The 20,167-nt window shown below is 36.2% G+C and overlaps 3 protein-coding genes across 3 annotated transcripts in view; all 3 read left to right on the top strand.

The window, feature by feature from the left end:
* The first annotated feature begins 1,749 nt into the window (after positions 1 to 1,749).
* LOC149087582 (U6 snRNA-associated Sm-like protein LSm2) lies at positions 1,750 to 13,882 on the top strand. Its single transcript, XM_089231510.1, has 4 exons — positions 1,750 to 1,858; positions 4,746 to 4,813; positions 9,677 to 9,767; positions 13,554 to 13,882. The coding sequence occupies exons 1-4, from the start codon at positions 1,856 to 1,858 to the stop codon at positions 13,677 to 13,679; spliced, it is 288 nt and encodes a 95-aa protein (XP_089087636.1). The 5' UTR covers positions 1,750 to 1,855; the 3' UTR covers positions 13,680 to 13,882.
* Positions 13,883 to 13,975: 93 nt separating this feature from the next.
* On the top strand, positions 13,976 to 15,899 carry Tfb1 (transcription factor B1). Its single transcript, XM_089231509.1, has one exon. The coding sequence runs from the start codon at positions 13,976 to 13,978 to the stop codon at positions 15,635 to 15,637; it is 1,662 nt and encodes a 553-aa protein (XP_089087635.1). The 3' UTR covers positions 15,638 to 15,899.
* A 2,892-nt stretch (positions 15,900 to 18,791) lies between these two features.
* LOC149087580 (caspase-1-like) overlaps positions 18,792 to 20,167 on the top strand; it is a 47,329-nt gene continuing 45,953 nt past the window's right edge. Inside the window, exon 1 of the mRNA XM_089231506.1 lies at positions 18,792 to 18,898. The gene's annotated coding sequence lies outside the window, so the exon portion shown is untranslated. The remainder of the gene's footprint in view (positions 18,899 to 20,167) is intronic.

The following is a 20,167-nucleotide window of genomic DNA, read 5'->3' as shown; positions in this document are numbered from 1 at the left end:
ACGTCATGGCCCCCACATCCTGGAGCAGGGCCCCTAGGCTGGGATCTTTTGCGGGCCCCATCCAGACTTTCACGGGCCCTTTTATGATGAATTTATAGCGTGAAAAAGAAAAAAATTTGGAAAATCGTTCCGGGCCCCAGGGCTGGAGCCTTGTCAGTCCACCCCTTGTGGGGGCCATGGATGACGTAAGCATTATCCAACTCCCCTCCCTCATCGATGATGACGTAATACTTGAACGGCCCCAAATGGAATTTTTTGGATGATATTACTGATACAGGTTGCAATAAACTTCCCGATGTTTGAACGTTAAATTAATATATAAGAACTGAGCGGGGCAAAACTATTGGTACAGGGCCTTAAAATTTAGTGACCTCCAATTTGAAAAACAAATATTCAAGGTTGGCAAACCAAAGATATTGAACATTATAGAGACATAGGTGGAAACAGATAGGTATCGATTACCCGTATACATCTTTTGTGATGGGGGGGGGGGGGCAATGTCCCCATGCTCTACCATCACTGAGCTATAGTTTACTTCTAGCTCTGCCTACCATAGGGAAAATTCCTCCATTTTCTTTCTTTGCGATAGCAAAATTTTCATATGCCGTAAAGGCCCACCAGCTCCTCGTAGTTGTGACCTGTCATTCTGTAATAAGATTAGCAGAACGCGTCTACTTTTTATGGCATTTCGAACGCTTTTTTACGTTTGGAAAATTCTGCCTTTTGTCCTATCCTTTTTTCAGGTCCCGGAACTATTTTCCTTTTTTTTCGTAAGAGAAATTTTTTTCTTTTCTGAAATATATATCTCTGAACTGACACATGAGTGTTTTTCTGGGGCTTTTTTTCTTGATTTCCGACATTTTTTTCTGCTTTTGTTTTTTTTAGTTGTTCTGTTTTACCTTTCAGGTAAAAATTATTGCTGTGGCCGGTTTTATTTGTCAATAAAGTGACACTATCTGCCTTATAAATTGGGAAAAGTGACATTACTAAGGGTGCTCACGCAGGAGTCCTGCTTTCTCAGTTTTTGAATCTGGTAACGTCCACCTGTCAGGAAGAAACACCACATGAGGTGGGAAATAAAGAATAACAAAAATTTGTTTGCATTAAAAAGCAAGGAAAAAACAAAACAAAAAAAAAGAGGGAAATTCGCCATGAACGCTGTTCACAGAAACTGCACAAAAAACAGCCATCAGGCAAAGCTATAAATTTCCCTCCAAACCTTTCTCAAATCATCCCAATTTGGCAAGTCTAGAGGTCACATCTTCCTAAAAGAGGACGCCTGGTAACCCTAGGGGATAGAATCTACAAGTATAACATAGGATCCTATGAATTCACTCGAGTCGGGGGTGATGAGAGGAAAATATTTTCTAAGGAAAAGGGCGAGGGAACAAAAAATTTGGGAAACTCTATGGTCTGAAAACTTATACAATATCGTGTCTGATTTGTGCTGCCATCTATTTTTCAAACTGTGAATGAAGTGTAATGAAATTTGTTTTCTAATTTTGAAAATTACATTAATCTATGATTTGAGAAAGGATAATATTCAAAAGAGATTTATAAAAAAAATAGGATTTGTTTGCAACAAAACAAAAAAGTCGGGAAAACTGAAAAATAAAAACAAATATAACTATGTCCCGTAAAATATGGATTATATATATGGTCATGTAAATGATCGCAAAATTTTGTCGTAACGTTACGATGACATTAAGATTTCGCAATTCACTCGTAAATTAGGCGGAGAGCGCAAGAGCGATGCAGTTCCGTCAAGTGAACTGAAGTGGAGACGGTAAAGTTTTAAGAATTTTAGTTTATAACGTGTGCTTTTGTTCTGTTATTAGTTACCCAATTCAATAGGATGGTAAAGAATCTTGTTTCATTTCGTTTAATCAATATCCTTAGATGCATTAGTTCTTTGACAATTACCTTAGTGTCATCAGTTGTGTATCATCTACCGGGTATTTAGTTCCACCCCTACCCATTTATTCTGAATTTGATATGTTATAAATAGAATTTTTTTTCTTATAAAGAGAGTTTCTATAGTTTTATTGAATGTCGTTTCTCCGAGAGCAATTTTAATTGTTAAAAAAACCATGATTGGTTCTGCCCTCACGTGAGGGGAGGGGGAAACACCCGGGATGAATATTTTTTTGTCTTTACGTTATGAATTCGTAATGGGGGGGGGGCCCCGAGTCGTTGAAAAAGTAGTTTAAGCACACTTCTTGGCACTGCTCGGCCCAAAGAAGTGCCGAGTTTATATATAAAGCTTTTTTTCACTACTCACCTTTTTTTTCCATCCTCCACTGCACAGCAATAATCCCATAGAAATTGAAATAATCCTTAGGGCACACATATGAAATAATCCAAAATGCACGTAATAAATTGAAATAATCCACGAGGAATTTGAATGGGCGGTAAACTCGTATTACGAAATTTTAAAAAGAATCACGACAATAAGAAATTAAAATCACTAGAAAAATAAATTCTGAAGAGTTTGAAGTTACTGGGTCTCAGCCCAACAGAAGCTATTTAACACTGTCGAGAATTATAAAAAATCTGTGCTGAAACACGACTGTCAGCTGAATATCCTGCAACAGCACACGATGGAAGTGAATTGGCACATAGTTCAACAATGCGTTAGCGCAGAAAACGTTTCATCCAATCGCTAACGTAGGTGTATGCGAATATGCAAATCAGTGGTTGCACCTGTAGGCTGAACTTCATTCGGCGCTGGCCTGAGGCCGGCAAACTGCTTTGCTTTTCTGGCCATTTAAAGGAGCCTCTGCCCCCATACTGACATTATCAACTCTGTTTTCACCATAACCAGAAACATGGCAATATTATTTCACTAAGCAGGATTAAAGCCCTAACAGACTGAGAAGGCAGTATAATCCAGTTGATGCAGAAGGTAAACAAACGTTACAAAGTTGCCACAGTCGGTAACTTTCTGAAGTGGTCTAAACTGCATCCCACCCATCATTTTAAAACTACACTAAACACAGAAGGCATGATAAAAACAATGAAAAGGAACCGTATAATCTGACCTAGCAATGATTGAGGAGAGCACAATGGCTACTTGTGCTAAGACGGAACAAAGAAATGGAGGGCTGTTTTAAACGACCGGCGCAAAACAAAGGAGGGTCAAGGTTAGTTCCGTCTACAGTCCGCTTGACTGGAGCTTGATGACAAAGAAAACCCCATTTGAAAACCCAGTGGTTATGGAAGGAATATTCAAACTAGCGCTGCCTGCATCACAGATGGTGCTGCAAGGAAAGGAAGAAAACATTAACCCATCGACAATAGAGGACCGAGGTAAAAAACATCTTTCCAGCGAGGAACTGTCCTAGAAACAGCTATAGTACAGTAGCCACCGCTTATAAGAATCGCACTTGGTTCAGCTATTTTGATTCTTATGAGCAGTTGATTCTTAAATCCAGAAATTTTTCCCTATTGCTCCTATGTAGTTGTTCTTGTTCCCAACTTTTCAAGTCTTATAAATATCGTATCTAAAACTTTTAAAGTGTAATTTTCAAATGTAAGTCTTAGACATTGTTTGTTGTCAATGTTCAACTAAAATGTTATACAGTAACTGTACCACTATTGTCATGGCTTGTACAAGAGTGGCCCAGGATGATTCTCATCATTTTTTTAGTTTTTTTACGCTATAAATTCTCTGAAGAGGGTCCCTTGAAAAGCCTGGGCCGACGACCTGCCAAAGATTCCAGGATGGAAGGACGGGGGTCATGACCCCCAAAGCAGAATGTTTAGCACTGTTCTGCGACGAGTCCTCCTGACTGGAAATGTTCTGTGGTAAAAATTCCCATACATGTAATAGTGTTTTTTTGCACTTTTTCTTAAATTCTTCCAAATTGTTCTGCAGTAGCGCTAATTGTTCTGCAACGTACGTTACAGATTTTGGCGCATTCTGCTTTGGGGGTCGTGACTGTTGTCTGAGTGCATAAAAACAGCCAATAGACCTATTGGTTACATTCAATCAAATGTAACTGATAGGCGATACGCCTATTAGTTGCATCTTTCAAGTTATATAAAAGAACTTTTGTAGTGTAATGCCAGTGTCATGGAAGGAAGCTCACTATATTACAAAACTGTAATCCTTACTGTTTGGGGGGGGGGGGAGAGAAAGGCAACAACAAGAAGTCAATATAGGATGGTTTTATTTCAAAAGTAAAATTGACAATAAGTAGCCTTCCCCTCACTCAAATAACCTGGTCCAAAAATATTCTACAAGTTCCCACCATTAAGATGTAAGGTGGCAGTTTTTGAGAATATTTTTTTATCCTTATAAAGCAGAAATCACTGATTCTTATCGCAGATTATTTTCCCATGTTAAAACAGTTTGGTTTTCGTTTTGCGAATTTGATCCTTATAAGCGCTTGATTCTTGTAATCAGTGTTTCTTATAAGCGGTAGCTATTGTATAGTTCCTTTTTATCATGTGTTGGTGATTTTTTCCTTTGGCAAGAAAAACGTCCGAAAGCTAAGTGAAATGAAGACATGCTTTTGGATGTCTCCTTTCCAAAGAGAACACTCGCCATCACATCGCCAAAAAAGGGGACAACACTTTATGGCTGTTAGTAAAAAAAACGATAACATTCTCAGACTATCTGCCATTTGAGATTTACTTTCAAGTAGATGAATATAATTATAGTTGTAAATTTGCTTTGCTGAAATCTAAGTGCTTAAATTGAAAAATTTTGTAGTTTTTAAAGTTTTTATTTTCCCTTCCAGTTATTTTATTCGTTTTTCAAATCTCTTGTTGGCAAAGATGTTGTGGTCGAGTTGAAAAATGATCTAAGGTAAGTTATCTCTTCCCCCCCCCCTCCCATAATTTCATCATTTCAAATTAGATTTTGTTTTTCATGTTGTTTTTTTTTTCAGTTTTACTGCTTTTTTATGAATTTTGTGGTTTTATTTTGTGATAGGCAAACTACGGCTCTCTGCTGAATCTGCAGTACTTCACTTCCGAGCACAAAAATTCGAACTATAAATCAATGCCCAAATATGTCTGGCCTACTTGTCGAGGCAAACTAAGATAAAAATAGCCTTAACCTCAGCAAAATTTCAACAGAAGCTTTGTAAATTGTTTCTATCTTAATCGGAAATCATTACTTAACAATATCCAAAATCAGAGAAACATTCTAATACCAGATTTTAAAATCCTGTTTACATGTGCAAGATTAGGGATGCCAAACCAGCTTTTTTCTTATCGTAGGGAAAAAGAAAAATATATTTACACCCTATTGGTAAATTTTCATGGTTTTTTTACCCCTTTCCCATAATCCTTTGTTATTTTTTCTTATTGCTGAGGAAAAGAAACCTATTTTTCCCTATTGCAAAATTTATAACAACTAATTTCCTACATAAAATGGACAGTAGTGATATTTGTGTGATTTATGAATATAAATTAGATAATGAAGCAGACGTAAAGTTTCACAAAATGGAGATGGTATAAATGAAGCTAGCCGACCCGTAAGAGTGATGTAGTTGCAACTGCTGGAATATGTGTTCATGGTTTGTGTTAGAAGGCATGTACACTGATAAAAAGAGCATTGAAATCACAAAACGGAAGGCTAGCTAAGAAAAAATACCAAGGGAAAATGTTTGCTTACTGTATTCACTACAGGACAAGGTTTTTGTTCAATTTTCACTACTTCAAAAACCTAGGTCGTCCTATATGTGTGAACGAATATCTACATTATTTTTAACCCTACTTTTCTGTATTTTTAATCTTTTGAGTGGGAGCCCTGACTAGGCCCGTCATTTTCTGGGGGGCAGGGGGAGGGCATTGCCCCCTGGCTTTTGAAAATACACTAAAAATGGTATATATATATATACACTAATATATATATATATATATATATGCATACATTGAGTACATGTTCTTTGCCCCCTCCCCCCAGAAAAAGTTGAAATGAAAAAAATAAAGGGGAAGAAAGACGCCCCAGGGCCCTGGGGCGTCTTTCTTCCCCTTTTACCATGATGTGGAAGTACATCAAATATTTCTTCAACATTTAAAGGTTAAACAGAAACCTAGACATATATTGGCAGTTAACAAGCATTTTTTATTTTAGTTAGTATTATAGCTCTAGGGTTAAAAGGGCATATGAAACAAAATGAATTATTTTTTAATCATGTATTTAAATAAATTTTTGTGTAAGAGTAGCCTTCTTGCAGTCCGGGTACTGCTTTCTGTGGTCTTTGACATATTGGAGAAGAAATTGCTTCTGCTCTTGATCCACAGATAACAGCCCATTAAAATCTTAAATCAACTTCACACCCCCTCTCTTGGCTGTATCATTAACAACACTGAGATTCCAGAATGTTTCTTGCAACTTTAAATAAGAATCGTCTCTATCCCAAAGATCTGGACTGAGATTCAGAAAGCTAATGTGGGCACCAAATTTCTTTAATAAATTTAAACTTTCCAGAGAAATGAAGTCGTCTATTGTTTTTCTGCGAAAAAAACAACAATGAACTAACTATTTGAAATATATCTAAATTTTGAATGGCTTGATTTGTAAATATTCATTAGAAAATCTTAGATAAATGAGATAAAAATTGACTCATTATAAAATCGAAGATGAATGTCTAATAAAAGTATTGTTAATAAATAAAATATATAGTATTAAAATTTTACCTAAGAGAAGGGGAAACTTCTAACCTAAGAGAAAAGAGAAGTATGAATAATACATTTTTTTTCTATATCAAGATTTTCCCATTTCAAATTCTTTATGATGTGCTTTTTGGATGCAATAGTAACATTTTTATCAAAAATTACTAAAATGCTTGACTCTTCATTTAAATGCTACTGGCGATACCAAAATTTCTTCAGAGCAACTGACGAAATGTCCTTGTTTATGTTTTCATATTTATATATTTCTTTAAATCTTTTAGAAACATTAAATCAAGCACTGACTGTCAATGAACTCTCCAACCATGCTTTAACATATGCCGTCACAAGAAACAAACAAATGTTCTTCAGACTGTTCACTTCTGACACTTTTAAAGCAATTGCTATCTAAATAAATGAGTAAATTGCATTTGCCATCCATCAAGCATGATGTAAAGCCCCTGGTGACCTGATTTTGATAGTTGAGTCTGAGTTCCTTCCAATAAAAACTATACATAATTCAACGAGCTCCCAATAATCGTGCTTCAATTTTTCATTTTTCAGTGCAGTGAAAAGGTAATTCACATTACCCAGTATTTCACTCTCACTACATATTTCGTCTAATAAATGAATTAAAATCTAATAAACAAGTCTTGCGTTCAGTATTTATACACATCCATTATAATTTTCTTTTTCCAAGTTATTCCATTTTCTCTGATTTTTTTTAAAGGAAACAACATCTGGACTACTAGTTGCTTGAGGTAACTCATGTTTGAAAATACTTGGTAGCACTAATTTATACATGTGACGCCGACATGGAAAATATGTCATCTCTCAATTTGTATACTGCTGTAGAAATGCAATTGCACCGTTGATATAACCAGTGTTCGAACTGGTTGTGTCAGAACAGAGTGAGCCTTCCAATCCCCCAATCTCTTAAAACATTCCAGACAGCCATTGCTCCTTCCCTGAAGATTCTATTGGTTTTCCAAGCAATTTTTCTTGATCTTGTAACAGTGATAGGTAGATATTCAAGTTTTAAATTTCTCACATTTAAGCAGGTAGCAATTTACCATCTCGATGAATAGATACAAAACTAGGTTGGTTTTCTTTAAATAAATTCTTTGATCTTAAGTAGCCTTTGTGTTATAAAAATCTTCCTGATATCTTTCGATCGTATTTCGATTGATTGTCACTTCATCAATGTTGTGTCCTAACAACTCAGCTGCAACTTATAGAATAAAAATGGTATTTCTCTGGTTAATGTGGCATCGATCAAGTACAGCCATCAATTTTGTAGTTAAACATTTTCTTCCCACATACATTTTTCATCCCTAAACCTATCTGCTCATCTATGTTTTCCTTAAGAGATGTCTGTGTAATGTTTGATGAAGGCCTAGGTTAATCAAAAATATCCTCTATACCAGATGGCTCTTCTGATGAATTCATGCAATTGCCAGCGATCTCTGAACTACAATGGGACTTAGCCCATTTTCATGTTCCCCTGACTGTCAATAATGCCCTTTCATCATGTTTTGCTAGCTTCGTATCGACTCCCTCTTTGGCCCGGTTCTCTTTGACTCAGTAAAAAATTTTTGTCTTTAATTTTTATAATTTCCAAATCATTAGTGGGAATAATGTCAAATAAGTTATTTAACTATGACATAAATTTACGTTCATATTCTTTCTGCATGTCTGACGTACAGCATGCATTTTTATCAAGATCGCTCCATTAAGTGTACATTTTCATAAATTTTTCTACACAATGATGTATCACTCTTGTGTCTCCTTGTCTTCTCCCAAAAATGAGACATTCATGCTTTATTAAGTTGGCACTTTCACTTAAGGACAGTTTAACGTCCTGTACATTATAAAATAACGTTGATTTTACTTGCCGGTTTGATAGAAGTTTGTAATTTTGAAGATTTCTGGTAATGGCGACACTCATTACCAATTAAAGACATATTTCAATAACCACTGCTCAAATTAGAAGCCATAAATGCACTCATAGTTGACTCGGACAGCGACTAGAGCAGACTCAGGGTGAGAGGTCGGAGTACGACATGAACGAATAAGTGCCTGCACCCACCAAAGTGCTTGAAGAATAAGCAGTCTCAATATGCATTGGAATCGAGATGAAATGAAGGAGAAAAATTAAACATAAACTCCAAAGAAATATCTTAATATCTTAGAGATAAGTAAAAAAATGTAATTTAGTTTTGAGGTCTTTTTGATAAATTAATTTTTAAAAATGGTAAAGCTTATGATGAAATGAGGTGAGAAAATGCACCAACAACCATGTGGGTAAGGTAAAATAAAGTAATGGACACCACAAGAGAGAAAAAAATGGCTGTTGCATCTCAGTAGTTTTCACCCCTCCCGCTTTGGAGCAAGCTTACGAACGACAGGTTTTGCCATTGAAGTGACAACGCTTTATCTTCAGGTGCTTTGGCACCCACTGGCTTCCAACTTCTACCCCAATGAGACACGGGATCCCAACCCCTGATTTGAACAAATGGTCTAATTGTTCTTAGGAATGAAGGGAAAAAAAAGGGTGTGCAAACTGAAATTAAAACATAAAAAAATAAGAGCCGCCCTAGTGCACACAAGTGGGTTCATTTTGAGCTGTGCATATCAGAAGTCCTGAACATATGTAGCAGAATTTGGTCTGTTGTATCTTCCCCACCCTGTGGAAATACATTTTTTATTTACAAAAACTATTCATCCATGGATATAGCTACTATATATATAATATATTATATATATTATATAATATATTATATATATAGGGAGGAATATATACATATAATATAATATATTATATAATATATTATATGTATATATTCCTCCCCCCATTTCTACTACCACCCTTCTCAAAATATTTGATATAACCCATTTGAATCTATCATTGGATGAAAATTTACTTAACTTTTTTTCAACTTTTAAATTTAGGTATAATATGGTGAATTAAATTTGCTGATTTTGATGTTTTCTGTATTTTTTGTTCATTTCTGTTTATTAATCTACAATTCTATGTTTCTCCTTGCAGCATATGTGGCACTTTGCATTCAGTTGACCAGTATTTGAATATCAAGTTAAGTGAAATCAGTGTCACAGATCCAGAGAAATACCCTCACATGGTAATGTTATGTTTTATTCACATGCATTGTAATTTTAATTTCAGGCTTAGTCAACTTTATTTCAAAAACAAAAGTTTTTTTAAAAGTAAGAAGAATGCTTCAATAAATTTAATTACATCTTGACATATACAGGGTACACAGCTAAAAGCTGGCACCACAATTCACTGGCTGACCGGTGATCCTAGCGGCAGACTTCCTATTAGAAAAAGTATCCAAACAAAGTGTAGGGGCACGGTAGCCCGGTCGATAAGATGCTCGCCTAAAGTACCAAAGGATGTTTAGATGTGTCGCGAGTTCGATACCCAGTTCGTCCTTGTCAGAAAACTTTCCTGACACACGGGTACAACAAAAAACGTCGACTTGACCGCAGCAAAAATTGCTACCGCAGGGAGTCCCCCATTGAGGGGTTAGCGTACCAACCTCTCGATGAGTATGAAAAACAAGCCTGCCGTTCGGAATCGGCAATAAATTGTAGGTCCCGGTCTAATTAGCCCTCGTGTGCAGAAAATGACCGTGGTGCGACAAAAATGATCAAATGATCAAACAAAGTGTAGACCTCAAATACATCATTCATATTGCAAGGGGTTATACAGTTATTCAAATAAAAAAAATTGACTTTTTATATGGACACCCATAGTGCTCAAAAACCTGAATAGAAAGTTTTTGCTCCGTCTCTTCTCAGGCCAGCAAACTAAATTCCATGTTTCTAAGTGCAATATTTGCTGAGATGTTTGAATTCAAAAATGAGAAAAATTGGGGGGGGGGAATTATCTGTTAGTTTATGCTGTTTTTGTCCCAGTTTCTCTCCATTTTTGAATTAAAATATTTCAGCGAATATTGTACTTAGAAACATGGAAGTTTTTTGGGGTTTTTTTTGTTGCCTTGGGAGAGACGGCAACAACCTTCGAATTGTCTTTTGAGCACAGGGTGTCCATATTTTATATGGACATGCTGTGCTCAAAAGCCAATTAATTTTTAAGGCTAGTTAAATTTTTATTTCAATAACTATGCAACCCCTTGCAATATGAATGATGTATATCAATGGTTGCCCTGAGGTCCAAATGTTATTTGGATACTTCTAATCAAAAGTATGCCTCTAGGAACAACGGTTTGCCAGTAAATTACGGTGTTAGCTATGCACCCTTTTTAAAATGGCAGTTATATGACCAAATGAATTAGTTGTGCATCTTTTTCCTGAGATATGCCCCAAAAGAAATGTGCAGTAAACTGTGTCATATGTCTCAGTACAATCTCTGGAAGAATTTGAAGAAAATAAGCAGGAAGCATGTTTTCTCGACTAATAGGAATTTTTGTTGCAGAATATTTTCTATCAGTTGAGGGCTTAATGCAGAACAATGCAAAATATTCTGCTTTTGCAGGGGGGGGGGGGTTGATAGGTATTCAATTGTCAGTCGGATAATGTACTATTGTACTGATAAGGTGGTGAGATTATCCCTTCCCGTGTTTGTATAAATTTCATTAATGCACATTATGACTGGCACAGTGGAAATCCCTCTGTAACATGACATATCTTTTTTGAAGAACAATACTTTTTCCTGAATTTTAGCAGGTGATAGTGCTCCTCCCCCCCTCCCAAGGTTCGAGAAAAATTAACAAAGGAAGCAGTAGTTTATATTTACATTGGGTCCCGTTTATATAATTTTTCAAAAAGCAGTGGCGAAAAAACACAAGTGGGAAAACATTTTAAATGGGAAATCTCTTAATGAGAATTACTTTGAGTTGAAACCAGAAAAATAAGTCATACTAAGTGAGATCAAAGGTATATACTGTATGCGTATTCCTATATTACGCCACAGAGAAGGAGGGAAAACTGTATTTTAAACACAGTGTGTCTGTCATTTTCATTATCAAAATTAGAAGAAAAATTGGCTTCATATCCCACTGGTTGTTGATCGACAGGTTGGTGGAAACATGCTTGAGGAAAAGTACAACAGTTTCTGGGCTCGTCATTGCCAAAACAAGAGGATTTTAAAAAGCTTAGATATCTGCTAATTGCTGCTGAGAGGGTTAACCACTCCGTTTGCAAGTTTTTGGCAAAAAAATTTGGATTATGTCTATTTAACGAATTGACAATAAACTTGGTAACCTTGTCCTGACCTTACAGCATGTTAGGAAAGGAAGGGGGAAAGAAAAAAATATAAAAGAAAAAGTATAATAGTTAATGTAGATAGAATTTTTTAGTCCTTCACTTTTCACCCTCACCCTGTGTTCTTTTTCGCTCTTACGTGTATATAATAGAAATATATATTATGTGTGGGGAAAAAATTAACTGGAATATAGGGAGGGAAGACTAAAAGAAAGGAGGGAAATGAAAAGCAACTTCTGTAGGCAATGGGGTTACTATAAAGCTTTGCGATGGTGAAGAGAGAGAGGAAAGAAAACAGAACTTGTTTGAATTTATTCCACTGGTGTTTGGACATAATATTACGTCCATAATCATGAAGTGGTTAAGTGACCATGTTGATATAGTCAAGTGATGTGGGCTGATGCATTTCAGTTCATGGTATTGAAAGGGTTGCTGATACAGGCTTACTGGTGACTGTGCTTAATAGATAAGGACCTATTACTACTAAAGACCCAATGATGATAATATGTGGAAGCTGGACAATATAACAACATCGATGACTGTGATTAGCTGATTCATAGATATTCAAAATTTTATATCCCAAGATTATCGACAATCATTCGATTAATTGCTGATTACTAAATTCTTATAGGATGGACAGCTATATGCTATCACTTTATAATCATTTTTATAATTTTTATTGCCCATTGGTGTAGATTGTTTATATTTTACGTATCTGCTATATGGTTCATATTGACTATTGTTGATGTTCCAAGATGATTATATCAATTTATTTTCTGTTGCCTTCGTCTGGGGGGGGGGGCTATGTTTAATTTTTAATAAAGCTTTCTGGATACACCCATCCTTCGAGAATACTTCGATATCTGTCTAAGATGTTAAGTGGGATGTATAGTCTTCAAAGGTTGCTGCGCTTTTAAAGATAAGGATTGTCCTATTTTGTAAAGGCTTTGTGTATCATAAAGAAATAGCTAGAGAGAAACTGTCATTCTTTGCTGTTTGTACAAAGTACTGCAGACTGGATACCAAGCAGAGATGATAATGTATATTAGAAATTAAATTTGCATGCTTCTGCAGGAAATCGAGCCACCAACCTTTTGTAGATCAGGCAAGTGCTCAGCCATTAAGCCACAAAGGAATGACATTTCCTTCCCTCAGAACGCATGCGTAAGAGGTTGGTGGTTTGATATCCCGCAGAGGCAGGTGAATTTTCTTTCCAAAATGCATCTTCATCTCTACTTGGTATCTAGTCCATCATACCCTTTCAGGAGCAGCTACTCACTTTCTTTGAAAATGTTATATGTACTCTACACATAGGTTTGAGAACCTACCTAGATTATCATTTGATCTAATCCTTGGAGCTCTAAGACACTTCCAACAGATCTTTGCTTCAACTACAGATCTCTGCCAAGGAATGTTTTTTATTTTCCATGGAACCCCTTTCCGTTCCTTGTGCCAGTTATTATTAAATTTAATATCATCCAGCTGGATAAAAAAAAAAAAAAAAATAGCCTTATTATGCTCGATTTCTACAAAGTTTTGCTACCACCTAATGTTTTTCCTGATTTGTCCAGCCCTGGCTTTCAGCATTTGTTGTCTGTTAATGTAATTTGTTTTTTTTTTTCCCCTTGTGTGTACTATTAATTGCTGATCCTCTGACATCCACTTCTTTCTTATTTCAGCTGTCAGTGAAAAATTGTTTCATCCGAGGATCAGTTGTGAGGTATGTACAACTTCCAGCTGATGAAGTAGATACTCAGCTTCTTCAGGATGCAGCAAGGAAAGAAGCTGCTCAGAGCAAGCAGTGATAGTGCCAAACTCAAACTGACTATATCTCATGTACCCAAAATATAACATTTTCCTCATTTTTGTTTTGTTTGGGCCACAGTTTAGGCACAATTTTATTAATTCATTATGAGATTTACAAAGCATTGGCATATTTAAAGAGCACCTTGTCTCAAATTTACCAGATGTATGAAGTAAATTGTTATAAACATACTTTTCTTCCTTATTTCAAGAGAGCTCAATAGAATTTTTTATTCTGTTTCTTGATCCCATTTCAGGTTTTAGTTACCTGATATTCATTTCTTTTTTATCAAATAAGATGGGAACTTCTTCAGAAGATGTGCTGCTTATGGTTAATCATGTGCGTCACAAGAAACATGATGGCACTCTGTACATGATGGCTGAAAGAGTTGCCTGGATGTTAGAGGACAAAGACTCTTTCTCGATAAGCCACAAATATGCAGACATTAAGATGCAGAAAATATCGCCAGATGGAAAACCAAAAGTTCAGCTGCAAGTAGTGATGCACAACGGTGAGACTACAACATTTCATTTTGTTAATCCTATGGGCACTGAAACCCAGCTTAGGGATAGAAATGATGTCAAGGAGCTTCTGCAGCAACTTTTGCAGAAATTCAAGAAGAAAGTAAATAAAGAACTGGAAGAGAAAAACAAGATCCTCATGGAAGATCCAGTGTTATTTCAACTTTATAAAGACCTCGTTATGACTCATGTCATCACATCAGAAGAGTTCTGGGCTAATCATGTTAGTTTGAACAAAAAAATTGACGAAAAGAATTCACAGGATGTTGGGGTTGCGGCATCATTTCTCACAAATATCAATCCTCAGGATGATGGCAGTAACGGTATCAAATACAATATAACTCCAGACATAATTGAGTCCATATTCAAAACTTACCCTGCTGTCAAGAAAAAGCACATGGAAAATGTGCCTCATAAATTGTCTGAGAGCGACTTCTGGACAAAGTTTTTTCAGTCTCATTATTTTCACAGAGACAGGGTAAATTTAGGGTCTAAAGACATATTTTCTGACTGTGCAAAACAGGATGAACAGGATATTCAAACAGCCATACAGAAAAATGTAAACGACCCTTTTGTAAATATCGGCGCTTTTAGTGACAACGTTCTTGAAGAACTATACAACGAGAATATGCCTGCAGACAACAAGAACAGCCAGTCTGCCATCAACCAGTCATTGATGAAACGTTTCAATCATCATTCCATGATGGTTCTTCAGAGCTGTAGTAGTAAAAAGCCTGAGGTTGCAGATCCGAAAATTGGATTACCCAAGTCTCGAACACCAAATGGCACTATCCTACCCAAGAATTTGTCTGTTCAAGGTGATGTTTCTGAGAAACCAGCCAAAAAAGCTAGGTTAGCAGAAATTATTGAATATGAAGACCTGCAGACCGAGAGCACTCAAAATGTTTCTGCTTTGGACTTGAAAAGATATGATAGATATTTTCATGGACCAACTCCATTGAGTGAATCAGAGAACATATCAGAGGAGGAAGTTTATTTCACAGTTAGCAAACTGAACTCTACAATAAAGAACTGGACTCCAAATCTTCCCAATGTGCTAACCCCAAGTGCTGCAACGGTTGCATTGGGAGAGCTTTTGCCTGGTGGATCTCTCATGAAAAACCTTGATGCAACATCTTTAAAAGACACAGTTTCCTTGGAGATTCAGAACGAATTTAAACAGCTCTATAAAGCGCTGGGTGAATTGTTGAGGCATTTCTGGGGCTGTTTTCCAGTCACATCGCCCCAGGTGGAGGAGAAGATAGTAAGGATGCAGGGAGCTCTTCAGAGGTTTCAGTATGCCAAACTAGAGCCATTCAAGGAACGGGTTGTAAGAGCGCATGCCCCACCGGATCTCACTGATCACCTTATGTGCTTGCTGGAAGCTGCTTACAAGAAGTTTATATCTTGGCAGGAGAGAGCAAGTCTGGGGCGTTAGAAACAAGATACAATCCCAAAAATACACTTTCTTCCTCCGCGACCCTTCATATTCACGACTGTTGTTGTGCATCTTATTGTGTTGTTGACACTCATTATTTCACCATTGACTGCCAGCATGCTATTAATATGAAGTTTGTTTCATCACTATTACGGTGTATGATTATGTTATTCTGAATTATTGAAAGTTTTTGTGAGAAAAAAAAGCTTTAAAAAAGTTTGTTTTCTAATTTTAAGAAATAAAATTATTGAATTAATTTCAAGTTATTTATCGAGTATTTGACTATTGCAATACATGCAGATGAATGTTCAAACACAAACATGGGTGTTTGAACTAGGTGGCGGAATAATTTTTTCTTCACAAAATTAAGGTAGAAAGCTTGTCTTTACTTACTGCTTTTAATTATTTGATAAATTTTAATGATTGTTAAGATTTTAAATTTTAGGTCGATGCTTATGTGTGGATATAAGCAGAGAGCAAGTTTGTCCCTTTTGAAGAACATCCTGTACCTGGGTAAGACCAGGACTATATAGTAGAGTGAGTCGAAAAAAATGGAAGTTTTTATTTCAGATCGTTCTAGTGCGGAAGAAAAGAATCCTCCTTTCATAAGAAAACAAAACGTAACAAAACTGCAGACGTGGTTCGTTTAGTTCTGGTATTTCTACTATATCGTTAGTAAATTTTTGTTCGGTCATATCACCAGAGTTTGTGCACAATAAAGTAGCAGAGCTATATGCCAGGGGAACATCAAAAGAAGTGGGGAATCGAAATCGTGTGCTTAAAACAGTGATTCCCAAACCTATACCCGTAGCGCCCTGAATCGTAACATAAGCCCTGCAATGCAACTAAGTTGGTTGAGTAAGCAATTAGAATTCCCAAATGATTTATTTAGAGAAAAAAGGAAATAAGTTCTGAATGTGTGAAGTACCGTATTTTATCGTGTATAGAGAATCCCCTTTTGCTGAAAATTGTGTCCCAAAAACGAGGGGGTGGTGGTGCTTATTATATACATATGAATAGATCATTATAGATATATATTACTCAATTCCTTACAATTTACGATGAGAGTGACTGGTGATGATAATGAAGTAGTTGTAGTTAATTGTGATGTATCATGAAGAGGGACGAGTAAGGCTGGATTTTTTATGACGTAATATTTTGATGAGCATTTTCGAACTATTGGTCCCCCCGCCGCTTCATACCCAATGGCCACTTTGTTCTGGGGATCCTCTTGCCGTGTTTCTGAGGGGAAACTCTGAATGGCACGAGCAAAAAATATGAATTCGGACGTTCAAAATCTTCTCAATGCATTTTCATCATGCTTAAATATAGGGATTTTTGTGGAGGGGGGCAGCAGACGACTAGGTTTTGCTCCGCTTCCCGTATGTAAAATTCCAAAGCTTTAAATTCTATAACAAAGTTTTTTTTTGCATCATGTTTTGAAGCAAAAATCTTTTTTCCTTTTATCCCTAAAATTGTCACTTCCTGAAGTCTGGTAGTCCCCCTCCATTCTCCGTCTCTTCCTGTAATTCTGGCGCTGCCTAGTATTGTGTTCAGGGTGAAAGGTTGCGGAATTTTTTCTAGGTCTTTGGAGAGAATATTTTCAGCACCTATGGTAGCCGTTGTGCTGTCAGGTGAGTGTCGTGAGGGATTCACATTACGGGGACCTGTGTTCGAATCCTACCGCTGGCTCTGGGGTGGTTGGCTGAAGTTGATTTTCTGTCATTTCCATCTTCAGGCTCAAATGTGAGTTGATCCAACGTTAAAAAAAAGTCTCACAGCAGATCCTACGACCACTGTCGCCCCGGGGCAAATACCCATTTTGGCGCCACTTCTCGTAATTTTTAAAGAACAAAAAGCAAACTTGGCACTCTTCCTCGTCCTACGCCTGGGGCACTAGACCTTCCATGCTCTTTCCTAGTTGCGGTCTTGCCTACGACTGCAAAAATATTCAAGCATTACAATTCACTCACATTTCAAAACGCAGATGGTAGCACTAACTTTATTACGTATAACAATATATATAGGCATCAATTAAGTATGGACATGCTCACACATACTCGGCACAACTGACCTCTGAAGAGGAATGAAATGGTAATGAATTGCCCAATGACAACCGACGTTGTGCTCAGTTCGAAAAAAAACTGGTTCCACTGTTAAAAGTTCCAACTTAAAACTCTAAAGGATACGTAATTCGAAGAATATCCTAATCTCTTCTGTTTATTAACAATTAACACAATTATCCACAATTCTAGATTATTGTCGTAATTAAACATGAACACTTAAATTTTAGATGGAGTTCGTTCGGAGATAACCAACGCCATTCCTATACTCATGTAGACTACCCGCGTAACAGTTTTCTTCTTTCGTCTCTCCTCTGCACTTTTTCTTTTCCTACATGCCCACGTGACTTTTGCACCCGGCGCGTCTTTAGTCATTAATCAGTGGGCCGCTGCAACCCCCGATATAATATGCAGTAAAATTGCAATTCATCTTGAGAAACGAGATTGCAGAAACTAGACATCAGCTTAACGAGAAGCCCTTTTCAAATATTGCTCCAATGTAATTTTTCTGAAAAAAAAACTTTGCAAAGTAAAGTTTCTTCAAATATTTCTTGAAAGAAACTAAAAAAAATAGCAGTTTTTTAATTATTTAAAACTGCATCTTATAAAATTCTGTGCGATTCTAGAACGTATTGAAGAGTAATTATTTTGCATAAGGTAGGCGTGGTTTCCATTTGAATTTGGTTAGAGAATTTTAATTAAAACGATAAAAACTGGTTGATTTTTTTGTTTACTTTTCAACTTAATGATCAATAACTGAGAAAGAAGAGATGAAATAATGGGAAAGTTATTATAAGGTCATGTTTTTTAGGTCATAAATTCTCGCTTATTTCCAAGATTTTTAGTTCAGAAAAATCTAAGCTATAGTTATTACAAATATTTGGATGTACGGAAAATTTTCATGGTCGAGTGTAAATTGGTAATGCTCGAATATACGCATGTAACAAAAGTGAAAACATTTATCTCAATGGTAGAGATAAATCGTTTCGCTTTTTTGACTCATTTCCACGCAGAATATATAAATCGATGATGTAAGTTTCTTATCACTTTTTTTTATAATCATTGTGGTATTTGTTGCTGACATTTGAGTTACTGTCATTGTTTGTTGACAAAATCGCTGGATAAAATATTCGTGTTTCAAAGAGGGGACTACATTCTTGTGATAGGCTTTCTGTGAAGTCGAATCGAGAGAAATTCGGTAAATGTTTTTGTTATAATTTCATTGGTGAGCATTATATTAAGTGTTAATCTTGTTGGATATTTGAAAACGCTAAGATGAAAACGACTTAAAACCAAGTTGAAAAAATTATTTTTAACCCTCTTCTTCCATTTTATTAGTTGAATTAATCGAAAATTTTAATTTGAAGAGCCCATAGATTTCTATGATTAACCTTGAAATCTATAGGCTTTTCAATTTAAAAATTTCCTTTTTTTTAAATAGATTTTCCTTGAAATCTTCATAAATCTTTGTTGCGAAGCCCATTAAAGGCGCTAACTTTCATAAAGGGAAATACATATATATAAGTAATCTGCCTGCATAAAAGTTAACATGGCTTGTTGCAAAAATCGTTTGCAGATGGCGAAACTTGATGAAGGGGGGTATGGCGCGCCACCGCAGCGCAAATGGGACCCCAAACAGAGCAAGTACAGTATTGTTGTAGATTTCCTTGAAATCTATGGGCTCTTCAAATTAAAATTTTCCTTGAAATCTATGGGCCATTACGAACTTTTTGAGAAAACAATATGAACTGATACAGTAGAATATAAAAAGGAAATACTGGAGAGGTAAGTTTTTTCGTCTTCGTACTTGATAACATATAAATAAAAAGCTGAAATCTGTTAATTGCATAGAAAAATATCACATTCAAAAGTTGGTCTAGCTTATTGTTTTATATTTAATTTTCTCGGCTTATCTCTAAGCAAACTTAAGATTTCGAAAATTAAGATTTATACAGTATACATTTCGATTTTCAAAATCGAATTTTATTCACGAGGCAGTAAAACCCACTAAGTACCCACATTTTCACTGTGAAATAGACATTTTCAACATTGATTTCTATTCAAGATGATGACTACGATGTCGTTGCAAAAATCCTCGTAGTGTAGGCTCGTGGGATCGCCATGTATATTAACGAGACATAAATTTCCCCCCGTATTATCCAGCTCTTGGGAGGAGCGATCACCTCTCCCACCCACCGTCCCGGAACCCACACCTGAACTACACAATCGAATGCTAGTGTGAAGCTTCTGAGAGTCGATGTGATGGCTATGCCTAGATTGATCACATTTCTTCGAGACGAAACAAAACTGCATCAATTTTTGCCAATTATATGACTAATTATTATAGCGATAATAGAGGGTTCAAACTTGAACTGTTTTTATGAAATTTTGAAAAACTCCACAATTTTTTTTTTGTACCTGCTAAAAATTTCAAGCGTTCAACCGAATTGGTTGAAATTTGGTGAGC

The sequence above is a fragment of the Pholcus phalangioides genome, unplaced genomic scaffold (assembly GCF_987345545.1).
Source record: "Pholcus phalangioides strain wild (caught in Gottingen) unplaced genomic scaffold, Ppha-v1.0 ptg000004l_1, whole genome shotgun sequence".
NCBI classification, from domain to species: Eukaryota; Metazoa; Arthropoda; class Arachnida; order Araneae; family Pholcidae; genus Pholcus; species Pholcus phalangioides.
This window is presented reverse-complemented; position numbering and strand designations above follow the sequence as displayed.

Coding starts and splice junctions, on each gene's coding strand:
- LOC149087582 (XM_089231510.1), top strand. Junction 4,814..9,676: donor GAGTTGAAAAATGATCTAAG/GTAAGTTATCTC, acceptor TTCTCCTTGCAG/CATATGTGGCACTTTGCATT. Junction 9,768..13,553: donor CAGAGAAATACCCTCACATG/GTAATGTTATGT, acceptor TTCTTATTTCAG/CTGTCAGTGAAAAATTGTTT.
- Tfb1 (XM_089231509.1), top strand. CDS start 13,976: ATGGGAACTTCTTCAGAAGATGTGCTGCTTATGGTTAATCATGTGCGT.